This window comes from Gavia stellata, chromosome 10 (assembly GCF_030936135.1).
Source record: "Gavia stellata isolate bGavSte3 chromosome 10, bGavSte3.hap2, whole genome shotgun sequence".
Lineage (NCBI taxonomy): Eukaryota > Metazoa > Chordata > Aves > Gaviiformes > Gaviidae > Gavia > Gavia stellata.
The window spans coordinates 3,368,661-3,387,213 of NC_082603.1; the positions used below are offsets into that span (position 1 = coordinate 3,368,661).

An 18,553-nucleotide genomic window follows, 5' to 3' on the forward strand; every position below is an offset into this window, starting at 1 on the left:
ATTCTATCAGCTTGCAGAAATTCTGACATTTAATGTACATATGAAACTAGTTGTTTTTTCCTTTCAACTCAAATACAAAACAGCACCGTCGAGAAAAAAGGCGGCAGATGTTTGGCTCCTCCAATATTTCCCCCACAGCCCAGAGGAGTTACACTTCGTTTGGACAAGGAGAAGGCACGCAGGGGGTGAGCACGGCGGCTCCAAACCTTGACCCAGGCATCACAGCCAGCCCCTGCTCTTGGCTTCCACGTGAACCGATGCGTGGCACTGCTTCATGGTGTGCTCCAGCTGGGCCAGCTGGCAGCATCCAACTTCGAGCCTTTCCCTAGGGAAGAGAAGATGCAAAGGTCAGCAGGACACAACGGACCAAGTTTATAGAGAGGAATCTTTCAGTCTATTCCTTTAAAACAAAATTCAAAGGGATTCTAATGCCATGCATTAACTCCGTCAAAAGCAGAGAATACTCAGCACCTCTGGAAATCCAGAAGTATTTTTATCTTCATTGCAAAAGATCAAGTTTCTTACAGAGCTGGCTAACCACTGCTGCACCCTGCAACGCAGCTTTAAAAGGGAGCAATCCCAGAACCACACAGCAAACATTCGTTCGGGCTTCTCAACCCAAAATTCAGCCTTCAACGAACAGAAGATGTAACTGTTTTTTACTGACTGTGTTTAAGCTGCAAGTCAGCTATACATTTCCTATAGGTTTATGTGTTGCAGATAGAAACGAGCTCTATCCACAGTTAACAACACGCTCAGAGACTTGAGGTCAGGCTTCTGGGCTAATCCGACCTCAATCTGCAGCTAGGCCTGGTCCTCTCGCACTCCCCCCACACCTGTAATGTTTCTGGCGGAGTGTCACCAGTCAGACAATATTTTACAAGCTTATGCTCGTACAAGTGAATTATTGTTTCAACTGGCTACTCGTAAAGGGACTTGTGGTCACACACTCAGTATGGCACACCTGCACTCAGAAAAAAACACCGCAAGAGGCATTTTTTTGGGAACAAAATCCCCCCTAAGCGTGCATTTACAGTAACCACAGCGACTCCTGGGTTGGACCATATGGCAGGCTGGCAACTGGTGTTGCATTTTCAAATAGCAGCCCCTCAAGTTCAACACGCAAAACCTTTCCAACGTCAGTGTTCTGAAAGACAGCTAAACAAAGCTTCCATCCCTCAGAGCGTGTTAACAAATATTGGTAAAACAACCAGATCCAGGATGTTGTTTCTCCATGCCTAGTTTCATAAAATCACGTGCAGACACTGAACCACTGCAGCCCTGCTGCATTTTTATTTGCTCACACAGTTTGACCAGTTTTCCCCGCAGAGTTTGCCTTTTTTCCAGCAGTAAAATTGCCAAAATACCTGCTACTGGTTTTTTATTTGAACTTGGAATCAGATGGTAAAATCGGTTAAATGGTAAACAGCAAGGAAAAAAAAAACCAATCCTCATTTCTATACTTCAGCTAGAGCATTTTGCAAACGTATTTGCTATTGCACTTGGGGAGAAAAAAATCAACACAGTTAAGGCAGCTTAAGCAGTCTAAGAGTTTAAAAAAAAATGACCTCATGCATTTTAAACAATTAGCACAGATATTTATGTTCTTGCTTGTACAAGTATGATGTGCAAGCGATGCAAAAGTTCCCCTTCACCCCCCCGGGGAAGAGGCACCGTGTATCCCTCCTGCCCGCCTGCAGCCTCGCGGTAGCCCCTCTGCACGGGAGGCACTCGGGGAATAGCAGCCGCCCTGGGCGTTATCCGCTGGGCGATTTCTGCAGGCTCTTTGCTATTTGCAACCAAACGTAACCTCTGAGGGGGAGCCGGTACTAGGAATTATTTGTTGCTTTCCTACTAGGAAAGTGGCTACAAAGCTTGAAACCAGTTGTCCTGACTCAAGATACAATTTAATACAATTTTTAACTAAAAAGGGATATGGCCAAAGACAAACTATGCCATTGTGATGTGTATGATCAAAAAGCCAATTTCCGTAAAACCCAAGTAGCAGCAGTGACTTTTGCTCTAAAGCTGCTGAACCCAAAGATTTTATACAAACACCTTAAAACAGCCAAACCACAACTCCTTTTCCTTTTTTTTTTGCAGCGCTCCTTCTTACTTTTTGCTTTTCATTATATTGTGTAAAGGGAGTTTTAAAAAATAATCAGCGTCGAAAGGTCACTTATATCAGCTTTCTTGACAGAATGGGGACTTTGGAAGGTTCAATTCAAACTGTCTTTCATAGATTTACGTAGAATGTATTTACACACAAAATAAATCTCTTGCCTACACTGATTTATTACTTAGACTTTTGTTTCAAAAGAAGACTCTAAACCTGATTAGATAGAAAACATCTTGTAACTTTGGTTTTCTGAAAGATACTTTCTCAAAAGACCATTTAAAAGGTGGTACTCAAAAAAAGAGGAAAAAAAAAAAACAGGGTTAAGTCACACAAGTGCAGCCTGAGGGCTGCCAGACTGGAAGAATTTTTTTTTTTTTACTATGCTGAGCACTGATTTACACACATTATTTTCTTTACGCCTGTATCACTGCAGAACTATATCCAACAGCTGGATTTGTTAGGTTTTTTTTCACTTGATCAAGTTCTTTTAATATATATACACATTTTTTTTAATCCAATTCAAACTAAGAGATGCTTTTAAAAGGATATGCACTGTACCACCCTCCCAGTATTTTTTGCTCTCACAAGTACCATAAGCTTGGCAGATCAACCTGACAGAGCGGGAGATGAATTCTATCACAAAGAACAGTCTAAATGTATAGCACTTCTCCGGCAATAACCTATAGCACTGGCACAGCTGCTCTGATGAAAGAACATCCCTCCTCCTGATGACCGAGCTCCACTCATCAGCTACAAATTGCGCCTCGACTCAGTTGTCGACACTGGCGAGTTAGGCACTGCGGGCAGCCAGTAGCAAGCGCACTGTGTACTTACTCGGGCTATCAGTCCAGTCTGTGTACAGAACGAGAGCGAACATCGGGATGCCTCAGCAGGACAAGTTACAAACCCTCCGCAGCAGTGAGTGCCTCGGCAGTTTACAAGAAGAGTTCTTAAAAACTAGCGCAGAAAAATATCTTGGCTGAGACAAGAATATTTCATTGTCCTTATCTCAATTAAAATTTTCCCTACGTCATTCTAGTGGCCACTGAGCAACAGTTAAAATAGTAAATAGTATGATACTACACGCAGACTTTTATACCCAAGAACAGTGACAATAGGTTAATTCAAATGTAGTTAACGTTATTTCTAGTTACCATAGTAAACAGATAAAGAGAGCTTGTCTCAAAGCCCTCAAAAACCCAGTGGTGGATGCCGGATTGTGGGTAACTTCCACTGAGAGGAGTGACGCCGGGGTGGGACGCCCAGCTCTGCCAGGCTGGCGGAAAGGGCCCTACGGGGCACTGAAAGGGACCGTCAGAAACAGGAAAAGGGGTAAGGTTTGCCAGTGACACAGTTAGAGCTCCTCGAGCGTATCCGCCGGGCAGTCCTGGGCTTCGTCACCACCGCCCGCCCGTCAGGACAACAAACCTTGCTCTGACCACACTGTGCACAAAACCTGCCCCGCCGTCGGTCGGCCAGGGGCGGCTCAGGGTGCTCTCCCTGGCTAGCAGGGGAACGCCTGCCGAGCGGATCCAGCACACCGGTGTCGCTGTGTCGGTGCCCATTCCAGACCCGAGGCATCGGCCTCTTCCCAACCCCTGCCTGACGCAGTCACCTCCTTTGGCAGTTTACTGCAAGGCAGATGCAGCGGGTGGAACAGCAAAAGAGCAGTGTGAAAGTCATGCAGAGCTTTCAAGCCATCTACTTAGATGCTCTGGTCTCCAAATAAAGTATTTTCTTAGTTCAGACAAGATCATAGGCTTGCAAAACAAAGCCTGAGTAATTTTTTCTACCACTTACCCTTTACATCAAATTGTCATTTATTAATGATACAAACTGTTCACTGCTCCACAGTGAGAATTCAAAAGCCTTAGAAAGTACTAAACAGGTAATTCAAGTCTTCACATCAGCTGCTTGCCATAAAAAATACAGCGACCTCTCTGAAACACTTCTTGCGATCCAGCAACCCTACAGCCCGCAGCGCACGCTTGAATGGGAAGGGAGGGAGGAAAAAACGGGGGCTTTAACCGAATCTCCCTTCATCTACCCAATTCTGCAGCTCAGGATTGTGGCATGTTCCCACTATTCAGAAGGGAAAAACTTCATTCCAATTGAGAAAGGTTCACCAGGCTAGGATTTTTGTAAGCCCACTTTATCAGCTCTGAAGAAGCTGTACTGAGGAAGAAATTAGCAGCCAGGCCTGCCCTTTGCTGATTTTGTATAATCCCGTCTCCTCCCTCGCAGGCTGCTGCCTCCACCCCTAGCAGCGACGTTAACCGGGACAGACCCGACTCAGTACAACGGACATTTTTTGTCTTATTACAGGGCTTTGCTCAGGCTCTGCCAATATAAGGAGAGGGGAAGTGTAGAAGCGACAGGGGGAAAAAAAGAACCCCCCAAACCAAATAAACACCAGAAAAGGAGAGGTCTTGGATCAACACTACTCAGATCTACACGAGGAAGACTGGAATCTGCCAGGCAGCTAGAAGGCAAGTTCAGAAAAGGAAAAAAAATAAAACAATCACGTGAGAGTTTCTGATGGAAAAACTTGTTTTGTGAATTTGCTGAAGATGCAAAAAAATGTTACAGCGGATCTCTGGGGCAGGGACAGTCTTTTTGTTCCATTTATAACCTAAAGATCGGGACCCCAGTCCTTGGCTGGCACCTTCTAAATGCTACTGGGACACCAAAGCCTGCCGTAGCACTTAGGTATAAAAGATATAAAAGGAGAGAGAATTGTGCCTGTAGCTTTGGCTGTTTAGCTTCAAGCAGTCTTGTTCCTTCTCCAGATAAGGAGAAACCCCTTTGGATCAAAATTTCAAGACAAGAGCGTCTTTGGTGTACCCTGAAAAAGGAACAGTCAGAATACAAGTGTTCTAGCCAGGAATTTATTTCCCGAAGAATTCAGAGGCTAGCTTGAAGGAAAAACGTTCGCTGATAATTGAAGCAAGGGGCAACACTTTGCTCAGCATGTCTCTGCCGAAGCACGCGTAATTCAGCGTGCCTTAAAGCAGTCTCCTTTGCTTAAAGCAGTGCCTTTGCTCTTGGAACACCTCTGTTTAACCAAGTGCTTTTAAAACCTCATTTAGCATCTCTGCTTTATTGGGTGGAGTCATATTTTATTTCACTTCTGTAATACCAAACAGGTTCATTGCTGTAATAACTGAGACCAACAATTAGACATAAGTGCTTTGAAAATCTGTGGATTGAATTTACAGCAACAGATCTTAATCTTTGCTTCGTTTGCTTTATACGTTCTTAAAGGACATCATTTACACGTAACAAAAATGTCACCCTCACCCCATACCACTCATCCAAAAATGAAAGTTCTGGTGAGAACGTTTGTTTTGGCCATGAAACCTACTGTGGCACACAGAATTCACGACAATGATCCGAGTTTCCAAGCTTTCTGATAAAATACGGGCCTAAGGACACCTTTCAAACATCAAGGAGCTGCAGTTCCCTTGCTCCCCTTGGCACAACACCAAAGGCTGTATGTACGCTGTAGATTTTATACGGACAATGATGGAGATGCCCACAGACATTTGAAAATGTGAGAACTACAGAAGTGCTGGTCACCAACTCACGCCAGTTAAGCTTCTAAACTACTTTTCTCTACTGATACATAGATTGGATCTCTCTCCCTGAATAACTTTTCTCCCCTGACCTAGCAATTTGCACTGTCAAATTCATAGAAGATCTGGGAAATCCAGGCAAAGGAAAGCTTTTTAGAATAATTTGCCTACTCAGATTAAAATAATCTGCAAGCCTTTTATGTTGCTGATGGAACCATGCTTCATATCCTGGCAAGTTACAGCTAATTCACATCCACACAGCAGGAACATCAAAGAAAATATTTACCTGTCTTTTATTACCACTTAAGATTTATTAAAAAAACCACTATGGCATTTTAAAAACCTCACAGAACCTGGATTTACAAGCCCTCACTTACACAAATTCAGAAAGAAACCTTTTATGAGCCAGAAACTTTACAGTAAAGAACTGTAAGGCTTGCATGACACTCATTTTTAGATTAACGTTTTCAAGGCCTTTAACTCAGCTGTACAACAGAATGTTTATTTTCCTGTGACTAAACTGTGAAAGCCTCCTAAAATGGAAACGGTACTTGGAATCTTACATTTGTTTCTCCTTTTTTGCTAACTGTACTTACAAATGGCTTCGTAACATACAAAGGCTTAATTTATGACTTTAATAACGATGGCCACAATGTAGCACAGCAACTGCAGATGTGCCCAGTTTTCACGGTACAGTTCGATCACTTGAATCGCCTTGAGAATCGCAGGGTTTTTTCCTCTGCTGATTTAAGCGAAGTTCTCATAATAACACGTTCAGTTACAAGAAGCAGCTCACCAAAACAGAATTTCACTTATAACCATATTCATTTAAGTGCAGCCTCATGCTCTAACCTACCTCGCAATGAATGCTGACCTACGCTGGCTCTGTCTGCCACTAAGCCATGCATCCAAAACTGGTAGAGGAAAGAGGGACTGACGTCTCACCTCAAAGTCAAACAGCTGAAAATCACTGTGCAGATGCTAATGGCTCAGCTCTAATTTAATTTCTGTCCTCTCCCATTCTGTGGTAACAGCAGGTCATTAAAAAACAACAACCAAGGAAAAAAAAGAAAACATCCCTACTCATCTTCCCTATGCTCCTCCTACTATGGTGATGATTTATTTTTCCAAACGATTTCTCTTTTGGTACTGTGGTTAATACAGTACATGCTAAAATGCTGTCTCAAAACCCCTCTGTTGTGGTCACTAATTGGCTTACCGATACATCTCTTGTGAAACACACTCATAAAGCTCCTCAGCAGTGAATTTTATACTGTTATTTATCTAAAACAAAGAACAAAAAATTAACATAATAATTTACCAAGTATCACATACCGATTAAAATTATACAGCTGGTATAACAGATATGGTTAATGTATTACCTAACAGGCTCTGAAGTTGAGACAATACATAAAAAAGTCATGTTATGTATTATAAAATCAAATATTACAAATTAACAATCATGACTGTATATATTGGGAGTGAGAGACATCACTCCAACTCCCTCTTCTAACAATGTCTGCATAAGTCTTAAAGACCGTAAATAATTCTTCCTCCCCTCTTAATTTAGCCTATAGTTCTATAGCAAACAAAATCAGTTCTGACTCGCGTTAATTCCATAAATATAGTCACCCTATATGTATAAGCCCAAAACCCAAATATATTTTCCTGTATAGGAGAGAACTTTAAAGCTGAAATATGTAATATACTAAATGGAAAAATACCCCTATTCTACTGCAATTTCTCTTCTTAAAACCTTTCAGCACAAACGAGTTAAAACTTCATAATTAACTGGTAATTTCAATTTCTCTTTTTTCCTCTGAACTGCAGCCAATATCCTCCACAGAACTACCTAGTGCAACGTACTCTCTTCTTAAAATGACTACGTCAGGACTTTTTACTCTCTACAGCGAGTCACTCACAACAGATGAGCGCTGAGAAAGACACATAAGCAACTCAAATACCGGTAAAGATTCGAATAACTTTTGGTAGGTACCAACTAAAAATGTAGGTTTATGTCCAACACCTAATAAATAAGAGCATATCTTCAAAATTCTAGCTCAGCGGAAGCACAATGACAAGACAGCTAACCTCATAACTACTTTAAATAAAAAACTGTAACAGAAGTGTGTCTGACAAAACATTAAAGAAAACTTCATACCTCGTTGCTTATGAGGACGTTATAGAGGGTCCAAATATCTTGGAAACTACTGGTTGGGGTCAAAATTCTGAAAAAGAAAAGTTTGGGGAGTTTTTTAAGCAAGTATAAAAGGATTCTATGGAAGAGTTAAAAAAACAGTCAGAAGTGCTTCATGAAAAAAAAAATCTAATTACTTTCTTTAAGCAAAAAAAAAATTCTGATCTTTGAAGAATTTTCCCTTCCGCCCATCCCTCTCCACTCCCCTAAAAGAATTAAATGAGCTTATTATTCCTGTAAGGACTTTCTATGAAGGTTTTTCCTAATTAAATATGCAACTGATGTTTTTATGAGCAATTTCTCTATATAGACAGGAAGAAAACCAGCAATAATTAAAAGCCTTTTGTTTCACATAAGCAAAGCCTGCTGCATTAATGTGGAGCAACAGAAAAGTGGCACACACTACAAAACTTTCCCACACTAGCTAAAGCTTTAACTCATTCCCTCCAGTATGCTAATGCACAGCTCAAATGCTACAGTTTCCATACCATTTTTTCCTACTTCTAATAACAACCAATTCCCAGCCAATATTGAGAAGTGAAAAGAGGGTTTGACAGCTGAGGAGAGGTGTCTTTATGAAGAACCTAGTTATCACGTGAAATACCGGTATTTTATTTAGCCACGAATGCGCGCAGCAGCCAGCAACATCGCGGTCCTTCCCAAAAATCTAGTCCTTGTTCACTGCATTAGAAGTGGAGGTACCACCCGCAGAAGAAAGCATCAGCTTCGGTCTCTTCGTAAGGTGAAGTTCTGAGGGACGTACACCCTTTTCCACAAGGCTCCAAAAATGATCCAATAGGGAAGTGATGCTCTCAAAAAAGTAATTATCCTAATCTATTTAAGCAGATATAATTCAGTTATGCCTTAGTGTAACTTAATTTGCATTCACTAGGAAAAAACGGAACCCTCTTTTGTACATTACAAAATGTAGATTAAAGTCTACGTTAAAATATATGTAAAGTGTTATATAGTTTAAGAAATACTGATAAAATTCTGCCTTGTATCAAGTTTTAGGTATGTAAATAATGATTAAGAAAATAACTGGATTTGCAAGAAAAAGAAAATTGGAAAAAGTCATCTTCTTGGGAAGCCCTATTTGCTTTCCCATGGGAAAGTGCCCAAATTCTCCCCTCCCTCCCCTTGCAAGCCTTTATAAATGAATTCATTAGGAATTGAAAAAAACCAGAAAACTAACAGAATAAGTTAAAAATCCGAGTTAAAAAAGCCACTGTATTTTAATCAGGCTGGAAGACCGTGACACACCACAGGATTTATCGTAACTAGTAAGCCTGCTACTTATTTTCATCGTGATTTTACATAGGAATTATCCCTGTTACAAAAATTAGTCACACATTCTTTCCCCCTTCGTAAGAAGATGCACCCAGAATTTTTTTTCTTAAACTAAAACACTTAACCTGCCAACCCAAAGCCAGCAAGAGAACCAATTAGCTAGTCTTCCTAAAAATACCTTGAAGCCTTCAACTGCTACTTCAGTGAGAAAGCTATCAGCTTTGACAGCTTAAAACCCCGGCAGAGACAATTTGGCAAACATCCTTGGAAACGCTGGGAATCTTGGCAGCCTGAACTGCATGGCAGCTACGATTCCCACTGCCCAGCTCCAAGCAGCCATTAGCCAGCAACCCCGCCTGCACGGGACGATGCATCAGCTTTAGCCATCGCATCACTCATCTGCAGTATAAATGCATGAGTATACCCGAGCCTGGGAAAGTGTGATTTCTAGTGCTGATGATTTTTGTACCACTCTGCCTTCTAGTCCATACAAAAAAGGAGGAAAGCTTGCATGTTTGTTTTCATAAAACGGAATGCAAAACCATACAAAACATAAAAGGAAAAATGTATCTCTAATAACTTCCCCTGAAGGCCATTACACATTGCCACACAATACCTTGGGGCAAAATATGTTCATCACTGTATTTCTCCTGCTGTGCCAAGGACACATGTGGAAGGGCACAGGATAAGTGAGACTGCTGCCACGGCTGAGCTGCTGGTGGGAAATCCAGACAGGTAAGCTTTCTATAGGAAGGATGGAGAGTGGGGGGGAAAGCACAGCTGGTGGGAGAAAGACCTGCATTAATTATGGGCTTCTGGGTTTTGTGGAAGAAAAATGTATGTACAAGCTACGGAAAGGTGAAGGAAGAGACCGAGAGCAGAGCGGAAGGCAGGATTACAGGGTGCTGCCCTTCCCTTTGACTAGACGGCATCTCCACATGGCTATTTCTGTTCATCTGACTTCTAACTTCCCAGGGCAGAGAAGTGGCTAGAAACTTCAAGTTTCACTCCGTCATTCTTCGCAAGGCTATATTTAAAGAAAACCAGTTCAAAAGTCATTTTCGAAGCAATATTAGACCGCGATTCCCTGGTTTTGGTGATCTTTAGTTGTACTGTGAGCATGAAAGCAGCCAACGCGCCATCCACATTTCCTTTCCCTTAACTAACGTAACACCATGAAAGCACCAGCATCACATACGCTGTATTCGATCTTTTCTCACTGAAGGGAGCACTTGTCAATGATTACTAGAGAATCTGAAAATCTTGACACCAGTTAGGATGCTGCAGACTTAAAAATCATTCCATTGATGTTTCCTGCACTATGCACTTTAAGCACTCAGCAAGGTAACCCTCACCGCTCTTCGTATTCGTTTCTTGCCAGGACATCACATCGGAAAAAATACTTATTTTTGTACTGGTGACCAAAGCGTACTAGCAAACAGCTAACGTTATTGGTTTAGCTCACTGTAAGTTACTAGACCGCAGGTGGATGTACAAACCGGCTGTGCTTCCAGTTCTTTGGGAAAAAAAACAAAGTAAAATGTGTAAATAAGCATACAAGTAACAATGTTAAATCCTGCAACTTATTTTACGGCATTTGCTTGGATTATGACAATTACTTCTCAGTTTGTAACATGAAATAAGAAGTCTGACATTTGGCTCAAAGCTTTACAATGTCTCCAAATAAAAGACATTTGTTGTTTTCAAGGAAGAGCCATTGCTACACACGGAGTCCTGAAAAGAAGCTGGTGAGAGAAGAGCTTGCACAGTAACTTCCCCCACAAATTCTTAACAGGTCAGCATTCATAAAACGTGCTTATTGCTGTTTTCAACTCAATAGGAACTGAAATACAAGCTCCAGTCTTGGAATATATTTTTCTGTAGAAAATTGTAACGCGTTCCTGTCTGCAGGGCAGTGATTTCACACCATCGCTGCTGTCTACTGGTTTTAATCATTTTACGTCCCTTTCATCTCCTGTAGCCACGATTCTGTGTTAGGGAAAATAGAAATTTTCAGAGATGTACACTGGGAAATCTGGACATGTTTGTATGCACATCAACTCCGCGTCTATTACTTCATTAAATCAAGCTGATCTTGTTCTTAAAGTTTCTCAGTGAAAAAAAGCCTGCCTCAGCTACAGAACTATGTCTAGAGAACACCCTTTAAATTAGTAATACAAAAAGCAAATGGGCTCTTATGTAAAACTCTTCTAATGAGCAATGTGAGTCTCAGTATTGTGACCACTGCAGTATTTAACTGCTGCTTTTTCTTCTCTCTCAACATGACATCAAATGCATTTCAAAAGCAGAGGGTGGAAAGCCACTGAATTGCTTTGACTTTCCCATCAGCACAGCCATGCAAAATCAAACTACAAACGACCCCACGTTATGTACTTCAGCTTTTAATTAATCTAAACATCGTGCGCTGAGCGGGTGTTGGCAAGGATGCTGGGTGACATGAAAGCTGGATTGCCACTAGACCGCAATTTGTTGATCAAGCTGAAAACGGTAGTATGGTTCTATGCAGTTTTCTGAAAATGTTTAGTACATGAGGTAGAGAAGAGCATGTCACAGAACGACAAAAAAAGTGACTATGGGTAACAGCTACAAAACAGCGGTTAAATACTGTTCTTGGGGCAGAAGGGAGAAAGTAGAGAGTCAGACTTAATGATTTCTATCTCATCAGCAGTAGGGCTTCCCAAACTGCTCAGAACGTTTCTTTACCTACTGTCACTCATCCGATGCGAAATGCATGCACAGACTGTAACATACGATAATCAAAAATGGAAATGGATAGGAAATAGCTCATGATGTAGTTCCTCACTCGTGCATAGAGAAGACCTGGGAAACAGGCAAAGCCTATCTGGAAAGGATCAGAAAATTAACTTATCAAATAGAAGGCAAAAAAAACCCCACGACAACCTGGCAGTGAAAGCAGGCCAGCCTGCCAGCTGCTCACAAACACTAAAATCCTGGGCAACGACAGGTAAAGCATATGGATAAAAGTCGTATGAGACTACGTGGTAATCGCTCTCGAGTCTGGCCAAACCTCTGCACCTCAGTATTTGCCACACTGAGCCATTCCTCTTTAACAGTTCTCTGTAATCGCCTGTGGCGTAAGACTGATAAGACTGTCATAAGGCATTAGCCAATTGAATAAATCCAAGTGGTTCATCAAAAAGGCGTATGACTTAACTGTATAAAAGTCAACCCATTAGAAGCCTTGTTTAACCTCATTGTCAGAAGACCAGGGAAGCAAAACTGATGAGAAATGGAAAACCAAAACTTCTATGCAGCTTATTAACAATTCCTCGTTACAGTGCACTAAGGGATGCAAACTGGTGTTAGAACGATCAACACACGCCAGAGGTTTGTTCAGTATCAACCTATTGGGAAATGAAGGGGATTTTTCCCAAAATAAAGTCAAGCTCATGCTTTCTTCTATTGTGGAAGTACTTCAGATGTCGCATCCTGGGGCCACTTTCTCTAGATGCCCATTCCCTAGCTTTACAAGGTCAGAAAGGACCATAGTTTTTACAACACTAACTCATTTATTCAAACTTTTCTGCTTTTCAGAGTGGTTTAAAGGCAACAAGGCTTAAGCAGCTGCCACAGCATCACCTCTGCCCTGCACCTTGTTAAGCGCTGGCCAATTTCAGCTGTATTTGACAGAGGCAGAGGGCTTGAAACTTTTTAACTTCTTAGAGCTCTCGTTAAAATAGGCAGAAGGGTAAAGGACAAATTTGGACCCTGGTAGCAGAGAAGACTGTAGGTAAGTTCAAATGTAATAGGAGATGGCAAAGAATCCACGTAGGCAAGGAAACACTACAACTAAGAGAAAATCTTTTGTCAGATACTGCACATTTTCAACTGTATCAGACATGACAATTAAACTAAAGGATACAATACGACAGAAAGATGAGCTTTGGAAATGCTATTACTGATGCAAAGTGGTTTTTTTGATTAGTAACCAAGGGGATGTTTCTGCACTAGTGCTGACCCCTGGGGAGGTACATTTCTACATACAACGCCTCTCTGCAAGATGCCTTACGGCTCATTCAACCGTACTCCTGCTCTCAGCTGCGCCAATCCAACTCTGCGTGGTCAAAACGCTCCACGGAGGAGGTCGTAAATCCTTCTCTTGCTCACCATTTGGAAGTTACACAAATTACGTTAGGCACCTTGTTCAGAGATCAGAAGATAGCTGACGGTAGCACCATCAGCCAGATGTGCCACTAAGAAAAGGAAGAGGGAATTGTGCCCTGTGCTGTGCAATGTTTAAATGCGGTAATTCCAACACCCGTTTCTCATTCATAATAAATTCTGTTTACCTTGGAAAACCGCACAAAGCCCAGCACCCTGAGGCTGAAATTTACATTTAAAGTAATTTAACTGTTCTCCTTTAGTGGGTCAAGAACATCTCCAGTTTCACCTAAATAAATCAATCAATCAACTAGCAGTAGGAAAGTCTGATACTTTTTGAACTGGGCGTTAATCTCCATTTTATTTCCAGAAGAAGACTGCATGTGGAGGACAATTAAAAGCAGAGCTCTTAATCTAGAGACTTTACGATAGAAATTGCTAAATGTGATGGCAGTCTAAGGTAAGGAAGACGATTTTCTAACTAGACACCAAGAAAAAGAAATCTCAATTCCTCCATTGACTAGCTGAATAAACAAAGAGGAAACAGTTTCGCTGCATCTGTAGAATTCTGGTTTTAAATCAGGAAAACTGTAGAACTGGTTTTAAATTATTTAATCCCAAAACACTCAATTCGGTGCTCAGGTCTGACACAGTGACGTTCTACTACACAACTGAGAGGATCTTAAAAAAATGGCACTTTTAATTTACAAGTGTTTGTGGAGTCCTCGTCTAAATCGATGCTTTCCAAACAAACAAAATCATCAGGAATATGAAAGAAATCCTATTTAGATAAAATAGTAAAAAAGCAGAATTCAGGTTACTTACTGCAGTAAGTAACAGATAAATATTTTTACAGCTGACACTATATTTATGAGTATTGTATCTAAGAGTATATGCTGTAAATTGTGAGTGATTTTGAAGTTGGCATGTGAGCAAAACAATTATTTCTTAGCAAACATGAAAAAAAAAATCAAACTAGAAATAACTGTATCAATTCACCAAAGACTGTACTTTCTTTTTCATTTCTGTTTACAAGAATTTCTTATCTAAAAGTAACTTGGGCAGGAAACATGAAGACAGTAAGGTTCCCATGTAAAATTCCCTAGGGGTGCACATAAACCCTTGAACCAGAAGTTACACTCAGCCAAGGGAGAACGTTGGCTAACGTAAACCCCTACAGATATATTTAAATGCTGCTGCTGAAGCCTTTAAAAGGGTAAGCAAGCTCTCTGTACCCAATATTCCAATCAGTATGTCAATGGGAAGATTTAACAGTGACAAGACACAAAATATGTTTCAGAAGACCGATCGTGAAAACCTACAAGTACTTCCAATCTTCTGCTGGTCTTGGCACACTCATTAATTTCAACAGTTAAGAGAGAAATGCATCCTGCCTGCAGAAAGTGGAGGGAAGTTATGCTGTAACTTAAGTATAGAGTCAAATAGATCTCAAGCATACATACCCCCCAGCAGCGATACCTTGCAAGGCATTTTGCACTTCTTAGAACAGTATCTGTAAGAGTTAATTATCTGTGATAAGTACTTAAACCATTCTTCTCTCCAAAGACAAAGGGCCCAAACATCTTCCAGCAGAATCAGTGGAAGAATTTCTACAAGTGATGAAAGATTTGGCACGAACTTGAAAACCCTGAGTTGTAGAAATACCTCTGTTGCCTCAAAGAGCTACGTGAAAACCAAGAAACTATTTAAAAGATTTTTAAAGATAATTATTTTATTTTAAAGATTTCATTTAAGATACCTTAAATTAGGTCTCTTAATTAACTGCTTCCAAATAATACCCAACCCAAATACACAACCTAAATACAAATACAAACCACCACTGAAAACAGTCAGAAATATTATTTAATCCAAAATTACTTAAAAACATGTCACAATTTTACAATTTTACTTAAAGTATAAAATTCAGAGGTTTGATAATCTTTGTTCAATGCTAGTCAATGTAATATACGTCAACATATATAATAACCTCTGCTGTCAAAAGTGGAAAGTAGGTATTTCATGCTCACTTTTTAAGTGAGGACATCTCAAGAACACTCTGATATAACAATGTCTGCGAGGATCAACTACATTTGATGAAACAACTAACACATACTAACACAAATACATTCCTGCTGCCAAAAGGAGGAGGTAGGTTATCCACAGTTGCTAACCACACTAGTTATTGTCTTCATTTTACAGCTGAAGTACCGCAAAACATTTATGGCATGCAGTATTTTGCAGTATAAATACCATTCTGCTACCAACGTCGTTAGAGGAAGAAGAAAAAATAAATTAAAAATCTGTATGGTATGACAAAAGTTACTAAAACAGAGTAAGGTGCAAAAACCATCTCCTCCGTCAAACAGCTTTTTTTTCCCCCCTTTTTTAATATCGATATTTGTTATAAACGTGTTCTGGTCATCAAGTCTGAATAGCTGTAGTAGTGCCACTAGTGCAGTATTTTCTTTATATGGAAGGGCATCATTACACACATTTATCTCAAGAAGTGTGATTGTGCTTTTCTTATTGTTTTTAACAATCTGAAAATTTGAACTTTTAATGCAGTTGAACTTTCAATATAACTTATTTGTAAAACTCCCAAACTTTCACAAGACAGTTTCTCTCTTCTTTGTTCTGGACAGCAAGGAGTAGAAGGTAACACAGAAAGCACTTGTATTTTATCACTAAAAGCTGTATTACCTCCACATATTCAAGCTAGAACTTTTTCACTGCTTCTTCTCCTTTTCTGCCTCCTTTTCTGCAATCACACCATTAGATTAACTATAAGTCACTGAAAGGAATTTTTTTCAGAAATCAAGAAAAATAAATATACCCTAAGTTCAGTTTTAGAAAAGATGACTGACATAGGCAAAGTGAGCCTCCCTCTTGCTTTTGAAAACGTCAGACTTTTTGTTTTAATACTCTGTAATATACATAAACCTACAACGATTCATAAATATGGCTTCTGACTCTCTGGAAAACCTACTCAAAAGTCTCAAACTAACTTCAATAGCTACACTCAAGACTGAAACAGAAGAGTACATGTTCCAGTCTCTCTGCATTTCTTGCTCCACGATGCCCCCCACTGCAGATCTGCAGAACAAACTCAGAGCAGGCATTTCCAAATGCATCCTTGCAAGAAAATTACTCCACTCCGAGAATCAGCCTGGATGCATAAATAGTGCATTTCAGTTCAGTGGTAGAAAAGAAAATTTTAAAAAGTACGAAAGGATTTTTTAAAGCCATTTCATAAACGTTATTGAGTGTCACAGTAATCACGCGGAAGAGAAAATAGCCTCTCCATTTCAAATAAAGTCAAATGACAGAATCCCGTTTATCTTTGCTCCAGATATTCTAATGGCTCTAATCAAGAAAGCACATCTTTTGTAAAATAGGTTTCTCTGACCTTTGTATTTTTACAGAGCTCTCCCGTAAGGGGAAATACAGGAGGTAAATAGCTTTCTCTAAAAGAAATAAAAAACGTCTTTTGTTACAGCCACGCGAAGCATTAATGAAACACCTCTGCAACACAGAAATAACGACCTTGAAGCACCACATTCCCATTAAATCTCATCCACCGCATATATAAAGTGATACAGCAGTATTTCTTGCCAGAACTTTAGGACTGGAATGAAAAGAACCAAAGTTTAGCAGTAACCTGCTTTATCAAAACAATTTCCTTAGAGAAAAAAACAACACTGCCACTACTAAAATCTAATCTCAATTGGGAGTACTAAGCCAAACAATCAGCAATGAGAATGAATCAATTACCACCAAGCTATTCTAGCTCACATTCCTACCCATATTTTTCTGTTTCTACTTTCATAATATTTAGACCATTTATCTTAGAAAGACAACAATTCTTTGAATGGATTTGTCCCACTACTAGTGTGGAGTACAGAAAAAAAAAAATCAGACCTGTACCTTAGGCTGTAATACTACTGATGCACGGATGGTCTTTCATGCTCATGTGAACACACTACTTCACACAAGTGTACCTTGAAGCTTGTTTGGGACTTACAGAATATATATTTTACCAAAACATTTTAATTAAAGAAATATTCTTTTGACCATAATGAAAAGAAAAGCAACAAGACTTATTTGGGAGCGGTGACAAGCGAAGCAAATGTTTGCATGATTCCATCACAATTTTTATTGGGAAAAAAAAAAGAAATACTCTAGCAGCTACAGATGAAAACTAGCTCAAGTCCCACGTGACAGAGCTCCAGATGCCTGCTTCAGACTTTTGAAGTGCCTTGACAGGTCAGACCTTACACTTTACAGCTGGGATAACCATATGTCTGTACTTGGCAGGACTGTTGTGATAACTGTAGCACAAGGACTGTGATCCTTCAGCAAAGATTGTAATGAACACTGTTAAGTACTGATAATGCAAGTTTAAAAGCTCCCTACTACAGTAGAATGATAGAAAGTATACTTCTTGAAAAAAATTATATGCTTATTAGATATTCTCTAACAAAGCTGTAACAGTCTACAATAGAAACGTAATACACCTCAACATTTACTTAAAAGGCAGATTGTTAACGTACAGGGCAAGCCCAATCCTTTGGATGCATCCATTTCACAGTTTTCTAACCTATTTGCATCGTTACTATGCAAAAAAAAGCGTGCAAAGTGGTGGTGTTTGCCCAAATCAAATAGCTCCAGCCACTCAGATTCATGGCCTGTAGCACCTTAGGATGCTCACGGCAGTTACTGGAACTTTAATCACAATTACAAACCCGTTCCCACAAACACCCTTCAAAGTCAACGGGAAACTGAGGAACTCTGCAATCCTAAGAGTGACAATGTAAAGCATTCTTTTGTAGCTGGTCCTGCCAGTGAAGAAACTTCATTTCTATTAAAAAAATATGACTAAGCTAAGACTACACAGGAGATACCTTATTCTTTCCGAATTTTTATTATGCACTCTTTAAAAAAGAAGGAAGACAGAGGGAGTATTACCCTTCCTAAACTACGAGTCCAGCTGATTGATTGTCATTGTTACTGCTGCAATTTAGGTTTTCACTCATGAAGAATACTCTAGAATTGGTAACAGTGAAGTCTCAAAACTAAGTCCTTCGCTATATCGGAAATTTGCCCCAATTCCAGTGGGCCTTGCATTTGAAAAAAAAATGTTCTGAATTATTCAAAGTTCTTGCCATCAGAGCTAATGTATTAGTTAATCATGTCTATAGCTCCGGTTACACTCTGAGCAGAGGCGAGAGG

General features: G+C 40.1%; 1 protein-coding gene across 1 annotated transcript in view; it reads right to left on the reverse strand.

The window, feature by feature from the left end:
* Positions 1–191: 191 nt before the first annotated feature.
* Positions 192–18,553, reverse strand: part of SWT1 (SWT1 RNA endoribonuclease homolog) — a 37,049-nt gene continuing 18,687 nt past the window's right edge. Inside the window, exons 16-18 of the mRNA XM_059821823.1 lie at positions 7,856–7,922; positions 6,914–6,978; positions 192–325 (exon numbers count right to left, since the gene is read on the reverse strand). Of these exons, the coding sequence (XP_059677806.1) occupies positions 220–325; positions 6,914–6,978; positions 7,856–7,922 (238 nt within the window). The 3' untranslated portion in view covers positions 192–219. The remainder of the gene's footprint in view (positions 326–6,913; positions 6,979–7,855; positions 7,923–18,553) is intronic.